Source organism: Strigops habroptila, chromosome 8, assembly GCF_004027225.2.
Source record: "Strigops habroptila isolate Jane chromosome 8, bStrHab1.2.pri, whole genome shotgun sequence".
NCBI classification, from domain to species: domain Eukaryota; kingdom Metazoa; phylum Chordata; class Aves; order Psittaciformes; family Psittacidae; genus Strigops; species Strigops habroptila.
Window position 1 is genome coordinate 1,964,579 of NC_044284.2, and position 12,838 is coordinate 1,977,416.

Genomic DNA, 12,838 nt, shown 5'->3' on the forward strand with positions numbered 1-12,838 from the left:
CAAAGCCAAAGCTTCGATAGCATCACATTTCCTGGTGGGAAACTGTTCCATCTGAAAATGTTCAGTCAGGTTTAATAATGACCTGTCAGAAAGGAGCAGAGTATTTCTGTTGTGAGGGTTGAGAAATGTGGGAAGTAAATTCGGGAGATCTAAATGAATTTCTAGAAATTGCATCAGAAACCTTGGGTTTTGGTTCGAAATGTTAGATATTTCCTGCTGTGTAGTAAGTTGTACAAGAGAGTGGGTCCCCGGTTGTTCAGGAGAGAAGTATATTGATGTGGAAAGTGTAGCACAAAGCTCTGGGTGGAGGGAAAGGGAGAAAATGTAGTTTTTCTTTGTTAGAGTTGTTCACTAATAGGATTTTCACAAGTGCTGGACTGTTTTTCCCTGGGAGATGAATAATGCCAGTGAGAATGACTTTGTGAATCCTAGCTTCTGGAATATGCAGTGTGTTCTCAGGGAGTGACCAGAAGATCATCAGCACCAATTGTTTCTTGAGCCTGTGTTGAGTCAGTCACTTATTGTGACACTTGTGCACGTTTATTTCCTTCACAAGTCTACCTTTGCAGTCATTCAGGACATGGTTATTATTCTGGTACTCCCGAACTGCTGTTCCATATCATGTGTGCTGCTTTTCTGTCACAGTCCTCTTAGTAACTACATACTTCCACTTTTCCCTTCTACTTTCCCTTCTACTGTAAATTAAGTAAGAGAAAGAACTTGGACCTGCTTTTCTCATTGTTATCAGTGTGCATTTGATGGATTTTAGCAACATTTTCTTTCTTCTACTAACGTATTTGTTATTCCCTTTAATTACAGTCAGAGAGGCCATGGCACCTATCAAGTTTAACAGATGGGGTCTTCCTGAAGTAGATCCAGAAACTATGCAAACAAGTGAACCCTGGGTTTTTGCAGGGGGTGACATTGGTGGTCTTGCTAACACCACAGTGGAATCAGTAAATGATGGAAAACAAGCTTCCTGGTACATGCACAGATACATACAGGTGATTTTTTTAAAGTATTCTTCTCTTTCCCACTTCTTTTTGCTTTTAGATACTCTTCAAAATAATTCCATTGTGGTTTAGGTTAAATATACAAGTTGTGAGAAAGTGATACCTCGATTACCTGGTGGTTTGAATGTTACAGGTTCATTCAACTGGGATCACATACTTGAGTTTGGGTAGTTGAACCCAGCCTTCTTACCGAATCTTAACACTGAAATCTAAGCAACATGTTCTTGGCCCCGGCTCTGAATTCCACTCGAGTGTAGCAAGTGTCCCTGCACAATACACAGTGCAAGCAGAAGTCAGAATTGGGTAACTGGGGAAAAGAAGTGAGACCATCAGTGTTAAAAAGTAAAATCTCCCAGTAGTGCCTAAAGTAAAAGTTAAACACTGCCAATGCTGTTACCTGGGGAAGACGTTTTTAGCCTACTAACACTTTACAGAGCGCTCAGATGGTTTACACCTGAGCCAAAGTTTGCTCTGATGGGGCTGATAAACTGGACACAAGAGCCCAATAGAAGAAAATGCACACATGGAAATAGTGCAGAGGAGACTTTACCTGCGAAATGTGAGTTTAAGTGTTACAGGCTCAAAAAAACCTGGTAGCTGCATGTTCCCTCTTGCTGCTCCTTGTGTGTCGCTGCCCTCGTTTTTCTAGTAAAAGAAAGAGCACAAATCCTAGGGGAGCTGCATAGGAACCTTCCGAGACAGGAGAGCCAGGCTGTGTGTGCAGAACCAGCTGACAGAGCGTGCTCATAGTGCAAGGAACTTTTTAGAAACACGATACATGATTCATTCTCCCACAAAAAAGAGATTTGAACAACTGAAGTTGGGACTGTAACAGCTCGCTGTCTTTCTCCCCCATCCATCTGCTCAGAGCCTCTCTGATTGCATGTTTGTGCAGTTTCATGCTGTTGGGGTCTGATTTCACTTCCTAAAAATACTTCAACTGAAAGCTTGTTGTTAGTATCTGTGCATATTTTTTTATCACTTGTTCTAAAGCACTGTTTGTGTCCTGCCTCCTCAGACCCTATGAAAATGCTGAGTGCGAAACATCTTTAATCCCTGACCCGCTTGCTTCATTTCTCAGTGCACAGTGAATTTGGGTAACTGTGATAGGGGGAGAGAGGGATATCTCCTCCTTTTTGTCTCCTTCCTCTTTAACCTCTAGAAATACACACATCACTTAAAACCCCTCCTTTATCATGTTGCTTCCTCCTCAAAGCTCTCTTCACACACACCCCCCGAATGTATTTAATACTTTGGAAAAAATCTGAATAGTCATGGCTTGAGAATTAGAATTGTAAATCAAGCAGGCTTGTGGTATTAGAGCATCTCTGTTACCCTTTGCAGGTTTCAAGGCAGCTTATTCAACCTTACAGTCTCACCAGGAAGCTAATGGGAAAGCCTTACAGCAATCTTCACAGGAAAGTTTCCAAATGTCAAGTGTCACCTTTCCAGCTGTTAGATGAATGGGTTGCCCAGGGGCGTTTATTTGGATGTGCAGCCCTTGTAAAATCTGGTTGCTGTGGTGCAGAGTGCTGTAATTTGGCAATTTACTTTGCCAGCGTTTGGACCTGGTAGAAATTGTAGTGACTGGAGGAGAGTTTGGTTTTGTAAAGAAGTTGTTTAGAGGAAGATTGTATTAACCTGATGTTTATAGGAGTGGCTTTGTGCATGTGTGTGCATGCCTTCCATTCACAGCCCTGTATTCTGGAACCTTCCCATATGAAATGAGAAAACACCCTTACACGCTACCTTATTTTGTCTCTGCTGTGAGATTCTAAGGCAATCAACCTCCCTGTGACCTGTCTGCATTGCGTACACGTTAAATGTTAAATAAATACATTGATACCACCTCTCCATTTTCGTTTTAGTTACAGCCGTTCCCCAAATCACCAACTGTCGCAGCACCGGGATCTGTAAATAATGCAGTCAGCCTTTAGCAAAAGAAAACTATTCCGTAGGGTTTCTCACCCAGCCCAAGACCATATCAAAGCCTGAAACTGAAACCCACCACCCTGCCTACTTGCAGCATGCGCTGTTTGAACGGCACGCTGTTTGTATCCCAACCTACTCCAGGCAAAAGGCTAAGCAAACAGATGGGCCTGATACGTGCCCTAAAACTCCAGCTCTGGCACGTGGTCAAGTGAAGTATGAGATCCAGACTCAAGGACTCTCCAGCAGAAATGCCGTATGTTCAAAACTGGGAGTTATTTACAGAAGCTTCTTGGCTGCTCTTATGCTGGAAACTTTCCATCATTAGTTGCCTAAATATCTCCTGCCTCTTAACATAGTCGTCCCGCTACATGAAGCATAGGTTCACCTCAGAAATTGTTGCCACCATCTACTAGTCACAACAGATTTTTAGGATTAAACCTTTTTTGTTATTCTATGAATGACATAAATGTTTCTGTAAAATTATCTTGGTGATTTATTTAGTTTGAGGATTGTAATGGCCCTCACTTGTACCCGACAGTGGCTTTACGATCCTGTGCAGAAGCAATATAGGCTGCTGTTCTCTTCTATGCCTCAGTTACCATTCATTTCTTTTTGATCAGTGAATGGGATTTAATAATGTAATAGTTCTATTCAGGGTAATTCACAATTAGTGCAGGACTAACTTCTAATTTTCTATGCCTGCCTTGACATCAAAGACAGCTCTTGCATTGAGTTTCTTCCAGTATTTTCTTCCTGGACCACTGCACCAGCCTTAATGGTGCACTCTGGCTCTATTCAAACATTTACTTGGGGAGTGTTTTCCCATATGTGGCAGTCAGGCTGCCATCATCTTCTCCTCACTAAAATCCCTCTTAAAAAGGGACTTTTCCTCTCTGGTTCACAAGGAAGTTTTCTTTTATTTAAATCTGTTATCTCTGCAGTGTGGACAGCTTCCTTTATATTCTTCCTAGACTGAAATGTACATGATACCCTTAAAGAATAGAGCGCTGGATCCTAACTGATATAAATTGAACTACACTAAGACACTATTCAGTGTGAATTTTGAGCACATCACAGTGTTCTTTTGAACCAGTATTGTGTATTTGCTATTTTTTTCTTTATCTGTGCTGTCAAGAATATATAGGCTTTTATATCTGAAGATATAGTTGTTGATTCTTTTCTGAAGGTTGACTATTCTCCGATATTCCTCAAGCATGCATGAATGTACATTATATCATAGTCAATACCAGAGATGGGTGGTTCCCAGGAAGCTTGTCTTTGAAGCTGTTAGTTATGTTGTCTGCTTCCTTTCAGGATAACCAAAGAAAAAACGGAATGTTTCTTTGTTTAGCTGGAACAACATATGAAACCACTAGCATGGAGATGAGTAACAAAGCACCACCTGCAAAAAAAAGTGGACTAAATGCAAGAACAGGAAAGCTGTTTATTTTAGTTGCTTACCGCTGAGTAAGGAATATGTCTTTCCCAGAAGCAGAATGCCAGGAAGGAGCTTATAGAATCTCCGTTCAACTGGACAGAGCCCGGAGCAACCTGCTGTAGTTGACCCTGCTTCGAGCAAGGGTGATGGCCTACATGATCCCCAGGCATCCCTTCCAACCATTCGAGGTTGTATGAACTAACAGAAACATATTTAACAGAGTTTAAACTTAGTTAAATAAGTTAAATAATGGATAATTGGAGAGAGGATAGAGAAGAACATGTGAGGGAGAAAAGAGATGTTTTAATCGCAGGCTTAAAAATAGAGAAAGCAGGAGCGAGATGAAAGTGTTTAGGAAAACTCTTCCAGGTAGTAGGATCTGTAAAGAAGGCTCTTTGTGAAAAATAACAGTAATACAACTACTCACTTTCACAGTCTATCTTTATTAAAGGCCCGAAAATGGAGTTAGACCAGATCGCTGTGGTTATGAATTCTCTCCATCTAAAGGAAATGAATGTCACAAATTGTATCAGTTCTAAAGCTGAGTTCCTGTCTCTCAGCCCTGCACTACAGACTCTGCTGCTTTTGCCCCTAGGCAGATCCTAGTTGGAGTAAGGCAGGGCCAGTGCATGCAGCATGTTGGGATTTTTCACCACCCTATTCCAGTAGCCAAAGAATTGCCGTGACTGGAACAATAAGTACGTGCAATGTTGTTAGCTCAGCTGGTTGGAATCAAATTAGAGGAAGAATGGGCCATACTTTGTGCCCTCCATTTTCAAAAATCAAGGGAAGAGTTATTATAACTAAACCCTTGCCTGCAGGCTTTCTTTTCCCATTTGTTTGTGCAATGTCAGGGAAATCCTTCATTATAAAGATGATTTGACTTTCAGGAAGCTATAAAACATTTTCGTTTGCCAAAAGTTTTGCTTTGTAGAAAACAACCCATCAGGGCTCAGTAAATTTATTTCTTTTATAAGCTTTTATTGTGCTGAAAGGAAAAACCAGCAAAAACCCCATAAATAGAGCAAAAAGGGAAGTGATAGGGAGGTGGGAGATAAATGTGCAAGGATGTATAGCCACTGGCGACTGAACCTTCAGCTGCATCCTGCCCCTTGTGTGTTTTTAAAGACTTGGTTTATTTCACTGAAGCATTTTTAACCCTCCCTCTGCCACCTGCATGGGTCACCTCATGTTAAGAAACTGTTAAGCACATATTGTGGTGCTGGAGTGGTCTGAATGGAATCGTTTGTTGTATTGCTCTTTGGCAGGGAAGTCTGGCAGGAAGAAGAGGTCACTTTGCATATGGTTTGGGAAGTGGCTTCTGACCAGTTTGCATGGTGGCATGCGTGAGGCAAGGGTAGTTTTTGCATGGATGCATTCAACCACCTGGTTCAAAAATGGATTTGTTTTCTGTTTGATCACAGAAAGCGTATTTGGGTTCTCTAGCTAAGAATCACTCTTAAGCAACACTCATTTTAGGTGACACAACTTTTAGAGATTAAATTGTCCTGCTCAGGAAAAGAAACAATATGATGTAACAAGCTGTAAATTAAGCACTTAATTGGTCGATAGAATCATAGAATCAACTAGGTTGGAAAAGACCTTTAAGATCATCAAGTCCAACCATTATAGGAATCAATATCTACAGCTGTAAAAGCAAGGAATATTTGTGAGCAATCCACAGACTGAAATGTCTTCAGAGGGAGCATTAGAACAATTCCAGAGGAGAAATAAATTAACAAATAACTGCTTTCCAAATGGGCAGTTGGGTTCATTGCTTGCATGTGCACATAGAGTGGAATTAGCCAAAAGGAGGAAGGAATATCAGCTGGGTGAGGTCATGATGCTGAAGGGAGTTAGGTTCCAAGTGTTAGTGATCTTTACAAATTAACTTTTCTCCATGTCCACCAGTAGTGACACCTTCAAGTTCCCATCATCCAGGCTGGACAATCCCAGGACTTTCAATGCTGTTAAGCCATCAGAAAATTTGGCCCCCCGAAATGTATCGTCTCTGAATCAAAGACTTGAGGTCAGAATCTGAGCCGTGAATCCAGGCAGTGCCTAAACAAAAGAGACATGTAAACTCTGGGGTTTTGAACCAGCCTAGGAAAGAAAAGGCACTGAACCAAACAAAAACTCCTGATCCCATCCATGCTTTTTAGTTTTCAGAGGTAAAAATGGAATAAATAAGTTCCTTTTAAAAACAAAACGCGAACAACCCAAAAGGCGGCTGTTTGTAAGTGCTGAGGTTTTTACTCTGTTACAGACAACGTTCTCCACACCTCCAGTCGTGGGGTTTGGTTTTTGCCCTGTTGAAGAAACCTTCATTTTAAGGATAGAATAAACTTTCACTGTAAGGCTGTGGTCTTCTATTGGGGCTTACTAAGAACAGAGACTGTGCAGGGCTTCTCTGTGTTAGAAATTCCTGCTTGATTTCTTTGTCATTTTATCGAGTCATCCATCTGAGTGAGCAGAGAGTTTCATTGTACTTGCCACAGCCGGGTTGAGATGCTCTTCGGGGTGTGTGCATGGAAAAAGATGTTCTCTCTACAATTTCTCCAGTTTTAGATGCAACATTTCCATGGAAAGCTTTTCACTGACTCTCCAGAGAAAAGGCTGTCTTTACAATGAAAATAAAAATGACTGTGGTGTCGCAGCCATAAGGTGTATGATGTTCTTTGATCCCAAAGCAGAGTCTTAACTTTTGTCACCGTTAAAGTATTCTTATTAATACAATTAAATATTAAAACAATAATAGTTTTGCATATGTTGATCTGGGTCCCATTACGGAGGCTGGATAAAATCTGTGAGTGGGGTGGAAAAGGTGCAGGAGTTCCAAATACACTGAGTGTGGGTTGAATATCCTGCACATGAATATCCTGAATATCCTGGATCCTATCCTCAGTTTTCACTCTCTTTATTGATGAGCACCTGGGAATAAAACTAGGAAAGGTCTGTGTATACCCCTTTTTGTATGAGGATATAAATGAACTATTTCATTGTTGTTATTATTCAGTTCTTTCCAGCCTGGCATAGGATTTCAGCATGAATGCTATTTGGACAGAAGATATTACATATGCAAGCGACTGCATGTGTTGTTGATTTGCAAGTCTGAACACAGAATACTTAAACTTTGGGTTATTATATAGGAATTATTCCCATATCAGGGTTAGTAATAAATTATATAAAAATGAATCAGCAAACATTTCTGTGATTTCCCTTTGGGTTTTTTTTTTTTTGCAGTCCTTACATGGTGTTGCAGTTTCTGCTGTTCCAGAACTACCACTCTTCTATACTCCTATCGATTTAGTAGACATCAGTGTAGAAATGGCTGGACTGAAGTTTCCAAATCCTTTTGGCCTTGCCAGTGCAACCCCTGCTACTAGTTCTTCAATGATTCGAAGAGCTTTTGAAGCTGGATGGGGCTTTGCTGTCACTAAAACATTCTCCCTGGATAAGGTAAGGAACTATTTAAAGGTATATTTAGCATGTAACCATTTCTTTGTAGATTTGGAAAATCTGAATCTTTTAGGAATCGCACTATTAAATATACATTTATACTGTTTAATCTGGTATTTATACTATTATATTTATACTCTTTATACTATTTATCTAGTATTTATATTATTGTATTTATACTCTTTATACTATTTATCTAGTATTTATACTATTATATTTATACTATTTATACTATTTATCTAGTATAATTTATACCATTTATCTAGTATAAAGATAGCAGGGAAGGCTGTGGTACATTGTAGAAGTCAATTTGTCTGGCAGGTTCCAACAGTGAGCTGTAAAGGTGACACGATTTCTGGTTTTGTTTGCCATTAGTTTCTTCATATTTATTCCCCAAACTTTTATTATTAGCCAACTAGTAAGGATAATAGTCCTTTTTCTTTTAAATATTGCAGTGCAAATGTTTTCTGTGAGGGATCAGAATGCAAAGGGAATGAGTAACAGCTTTATCACACAGCTCATGAAAGGCGGCTTCTGTGCCAGGGACTGCCAAGATAAGCCATTGAAATCGAGTTGCAGTTGCAATGTGATAATGTGGGTGTAAGTTTGAGGCTGGGTGGGTTGTAGAAGAGAAAGATGGAGACAACGTAAAACAAGTCTATGAAGGGAGGAGTAGTTGTGCTGAAGGTTAGTATTACATAAACCTTCATTAACATGTAGTGGAAGAGAAGGGGGTTAGAATTAAGTCTTAAAGGCTATGGCTCAGCGTGGCACCTAAAATAAAGCATTTTGTGTAGATTTAAAATGTGTAATTGCTTGTTTGAATTGAGAATTACATTCAGGATGGGTTTCCTGTTGCTCCATTCAAACTGACAATGTGAGACTGAGCCAGAAGTTTAGACAATGAAACAAAAGAACAGTTTCAATAAATGTGCTCTAGAGAAAAGAAACAGGGTTTGGGCTGGGAGGCAGATAGAGTTTGGCTTGTGGAAGGAGGATGAGGATCAAAGGTAAGTCCTTGGGACTGAGTAACAGTCCGAGTAATGGTAGTTTGTCAACCGGTGGCAACAGTAGTGTGGGCTGAAGAAAGCTGTTGAGATGAATTCGGAAACAAGAGGCTTTTATGCCTGGTTCAGAGATGGGATGTAAAAGTGTACTGATGGATGGAGACATTAGCAGAAGAGCAAAGGTGGGTTTGTTACTCTGCCACCTCTACGTGGGAAAGTACCATAAGCGAATGAACTATAGAGAGTGGCCCTGTAATATGGGGAAGATCTAAGAACAAAGCACCGCATGACTAACAGCATACTGTAAACTATGTCAGACTGGCTTCTGCTGTCACACCTAAAGTAGCCCTAAGGAACTGAATGTTCCTCTGAATAGCAAAGGAGATTCCAATCTTACTTCACAGGGTTTCTTATTGAAACATTTTTCCGGGACATAAATGTCATGGAACTATGCTTAGAGCTGACTTATGCATGTAACATACCGTCAGCTGTGATTATTCAGTGCCCAGGCTAAAGGCAGCTCATAGCAAGTGCTGAGATTTATTTATTTATCAGGTTTATTGCTGGTATACTCGCAGTCCTGCCAGACTGCACGTTGGTTACTGTGTATCTCAAGAGAGAAACAGGCACTGGCTGGGTTCCAGCTTGGGTGGGAGTCCAGGAGGAAAGACATGCATGTTGTAGGAAGTGATGCTGGTACTCTAGTAAGCAGCAGACTCTTGAGTCACTTCTCAGATGGCGACTGCATGGTGTTTCACTGAATGCCATGCTCTGGAGGTGTAACTCAGATGGAGCTCTTTCAAGGGAAAGGATTGCTAAAAGCAAGTCTCTTAAGTGGTTATAAAACACGTTTGTATATATATTTGTTGCAATAAGATGCAAAATATTGCAGGTAGTATTTCTTTTAAGGAGGCAAAGTTCAGAAAAGTGCTTTGGATGAATTCTAGTGCAGGGATCCCTGCCCATGGCAGGGGGTTGGAACTGGGTGATCTTAAGGTCCTTTCCAACCTGAACCATTCTGTGATTCTATGATTTCTAGCTAAGCTTCCTTCTAAAGTTCAGTCAGAGGCAGTACTCTTTGCTGCCTAAACTCTTGAATCACATATTGCTGTGTGCAGTAGGACTGTGTCCACCCAGATACTACTTACTTTTTCTACTACTGTGTTGTTCCCAGTAGTGGATTTCCCCCCTGGTGTTAAGCCTTAGTATTTGTGGCATGATTTGAGATGCTTACCTGGGAGGTGCTGCAGACATCAAATTGCTTTTATTTAGAGTAGCAGCATGGTAATTAATGCTGCAAAAAGAAGTATTTCAAATGGGATGAAAAAGTCAATGAGGTACAGCGATTCTTATGCTTCTGATTATTTGGACGTAAATCTTGCGCAGTGTTCAGCAGGGAGCAGAATGCTCTCTTGGGCTGTGGTACCCACGGAAGTAGAGGGTTCACACTGAGCTGTCCTGCTAAGCTAGTCACAGCTAACTGTGTAGCAGGACCAGGAACAAAGAATTCCTGCTCTAAGCCTGCGGTGTCAGTGGGAAGAGGCAGAGCTGCTCCCCACACAGTACAGTTCCCAAGAGCTCTGGGAGGAAGGGAGCTCGCTAGACACAGGTTTTGGCAGCCGAAGCTTCTTCCACTTCAGCCTTGATTTATGTGATACAAGCAGGATTCTGTGTTCATCCTTCTTGTCTCCTCATTTTATCTGTTCTGCTTAGGTTTAACTTGTGGGCTTCCTTCGTATTTGCAATAAAGTCGAAGTGTAAACTGCCTGTGTGGCAATGGGGAGCTTAGCAGCAGGAGGACTGCTTCATTTTCCAGAGCCAATTCCTGAATTCACTACTGTATTCAGTCACTGATAGGGAAACCAATGACTTCCCTATTGACCATGGGCATCCTTTGGCACTTTAGCAAAAGTGACTGATACAGGCTAAATTTGATTGTCATACAGCTAGTGAAAAGCATATACAGCCTAACCTTAGATTTCCACACATTAACTACTGTGTGATGGAATAAGATCAGAGAGAAAAGCAGGATAAATCTTGGAAGAAGGATATCCAAAGAGAGAGATGAAAAGGACTCAGTCTGGAGAGCTGTCATTCTCATCAGACAGAGGATTTATTTCACATGAACCTCTTCTCCTTTTCCTTCTTTCACAACCAGCACACCTCGAAAACTCTTCTAGGATGCTAGGCTAGGGATCCCTGCAGCCATACCTTCTTGTGTAGGGGATATGTTGCATAACAGGGCTCCAGTTCTAGCCCCTGGACCATAATTTACTCCCTCAGTCTTCCCAACCCTCATCAGTCTTGGCCTCACCTTGAAAGCATCACATGTTGCCACAGAGGGAGTTAGCACAGTGCTAACTGTTTCGTGCTGTGCTCTCTCCCTTTGCAAACACCCACATGCTTTGCTGCATAATTGCCTTCATGACAACCTGTGTAGCGTTTTCTGTTTGTAGGGTGAGGATTTCAACTCGGAGTGATTCAGCAAAAGTTTGTTCTTTGCATACTACTGTACTGTTGTCGAAACAGAAAAAAAGCTGGTAAGAGAAAGAGCTGAAATTCCTTCAGAGTGTTTCTGTCTGTAAGTGTACTGCGCTCTGAATATATTAGAAGGTACTGGATATAAGTGTAATACAAATATTAGTCATAGAGTGCTGTTTATCATAAAATGGTTTGGGTTGGAAAGGACCTTAAAGCTCATTCAGTTCCAACCCCCTGCCACGGGCAGAGACACCTTCCACTAGAGCAGGTTGCTCCAAGCCCCTGTGTCCAACCTGGCCTTGAACACTGCCAGGGATGGGGCAGCCACAGCTTCTCTGGGCACCCTGTGCCAGCGCCTCAGCACCCTCACAGGGTATGTGTGTGTCTGTAGGTATCTGTGAGGGGGAGTAGTGCCTTCTAGAATTTTATGTACCAAATTAAACGTATTTGCACAGCTGCTTCACTATCAAATAGATCTGATTTCTGCCAGAAATAAGAATAACTGCTTTTAAAATGAACTATCACTGCGAAAGAAAACTGGTTGCAGAATAAAAATGCCCCTTCACACACACACTTTTTCCTACATTCATGTCTTCCCTTTTTGACTGCAGAATCAATAGCTCATTGCTCTGTTGGTTCAAGTAGTATTTCTGTCTCATTCAGATAACTCTGTGCTGCAACGTCTTATTTGTAAGTTCTGTTGGCAAGCTTTTGAAGGGAAATTTGGGGAGCCACGTATCACAGGAAAGTGGGGGAGCTGCATATGATAAAGCCCACAATAAATGAATACCACTCATAACCTCTTTTAGAGCTTAGGTGAACAGAAACCATTCCATGGAATGAGAGATCCTGCATTAATTAAATAACTGTGAATGGGAGTTTCTTAGTTGAAATGTTACACTGAGCTGGTTTATTCACTTACAATATATTAATGAGTATTGTTTAGTAGACAAAATTTGCATTAAAACCTGTAATCAGAAAGCTTGTAGAAACACAGTGTCAAAAGAAGTCAGAGGTTCTATGAAGTCTGCACATCTCCATTCCATATCTGCTACCATGATGAGAAGTTTAGAGCAGAAATCTGGGGGTTATCAGCTGAATTCAGGCTTTGTTGTTCTCTCACTGCATTGCACGGGCTCCTTAGAAAGAGGAAAAAAAAACAACAACTGGGGGAGCAGAAATGTTTTCTTTGATTTTTAGATGCTTCCTTCACTTCTAAAATGTAATTCTGATTAATCGGATACGTCTGTCTTTATTCTGTTGTGACATGCATTGATTTGTGATGCTGTCGCTTTCAATAATGTGGAAACAGTTGCCTCTATTATGAGAAGCAGCAGAAATCAACATGCAGACTGACTTAATTTTTAATCTTTAATATATTTTTTTTTTTCATTATATATGGAGCAAGTTGCATGGATGGTTGTAAAAACAAAGCTACAATTAAAACTAGATTAAATCTGAACTAAACCATAGCGGAGGAAACTTTCTAGTCATAATATATGTTTATA

At 40.8% G+C, this 12,838-nt stretch overlaps 1 protein-coding gene across 6 annotated transcripts in view; it reads left to right on the plus strand.

Annotated features, from left to right (window-relative positions):
* Positions 1-12,838, plus strand: part of DPYD (dihydropyrimidine dehydrogenase) — a 355,916-nt gene that overhangs the window by 181,439 nt on the left and 161,639 nt on the right. For 5 of the 6 annotated variants that reach the window (XM_030494219.1, XM_030494220.1, XM_030494222.1 and 2 more), the window contains 2 exons: positions 820-1,004; positions 7,627-7,842. In XM_030494219.1, the coding sequence (XP_030350079.1) occupies positions 820-1,004; positions 7,627-7,842 (401 nt within the window). Of the gene's footprint in view, positions 1-819; positions 1,005-4,434; positions 4,564-7,626; positions 7,843-12,838 lie in introns of those variants that run through there. The other variant, XM_030494224.1, reaches the window with a different exon arrangement.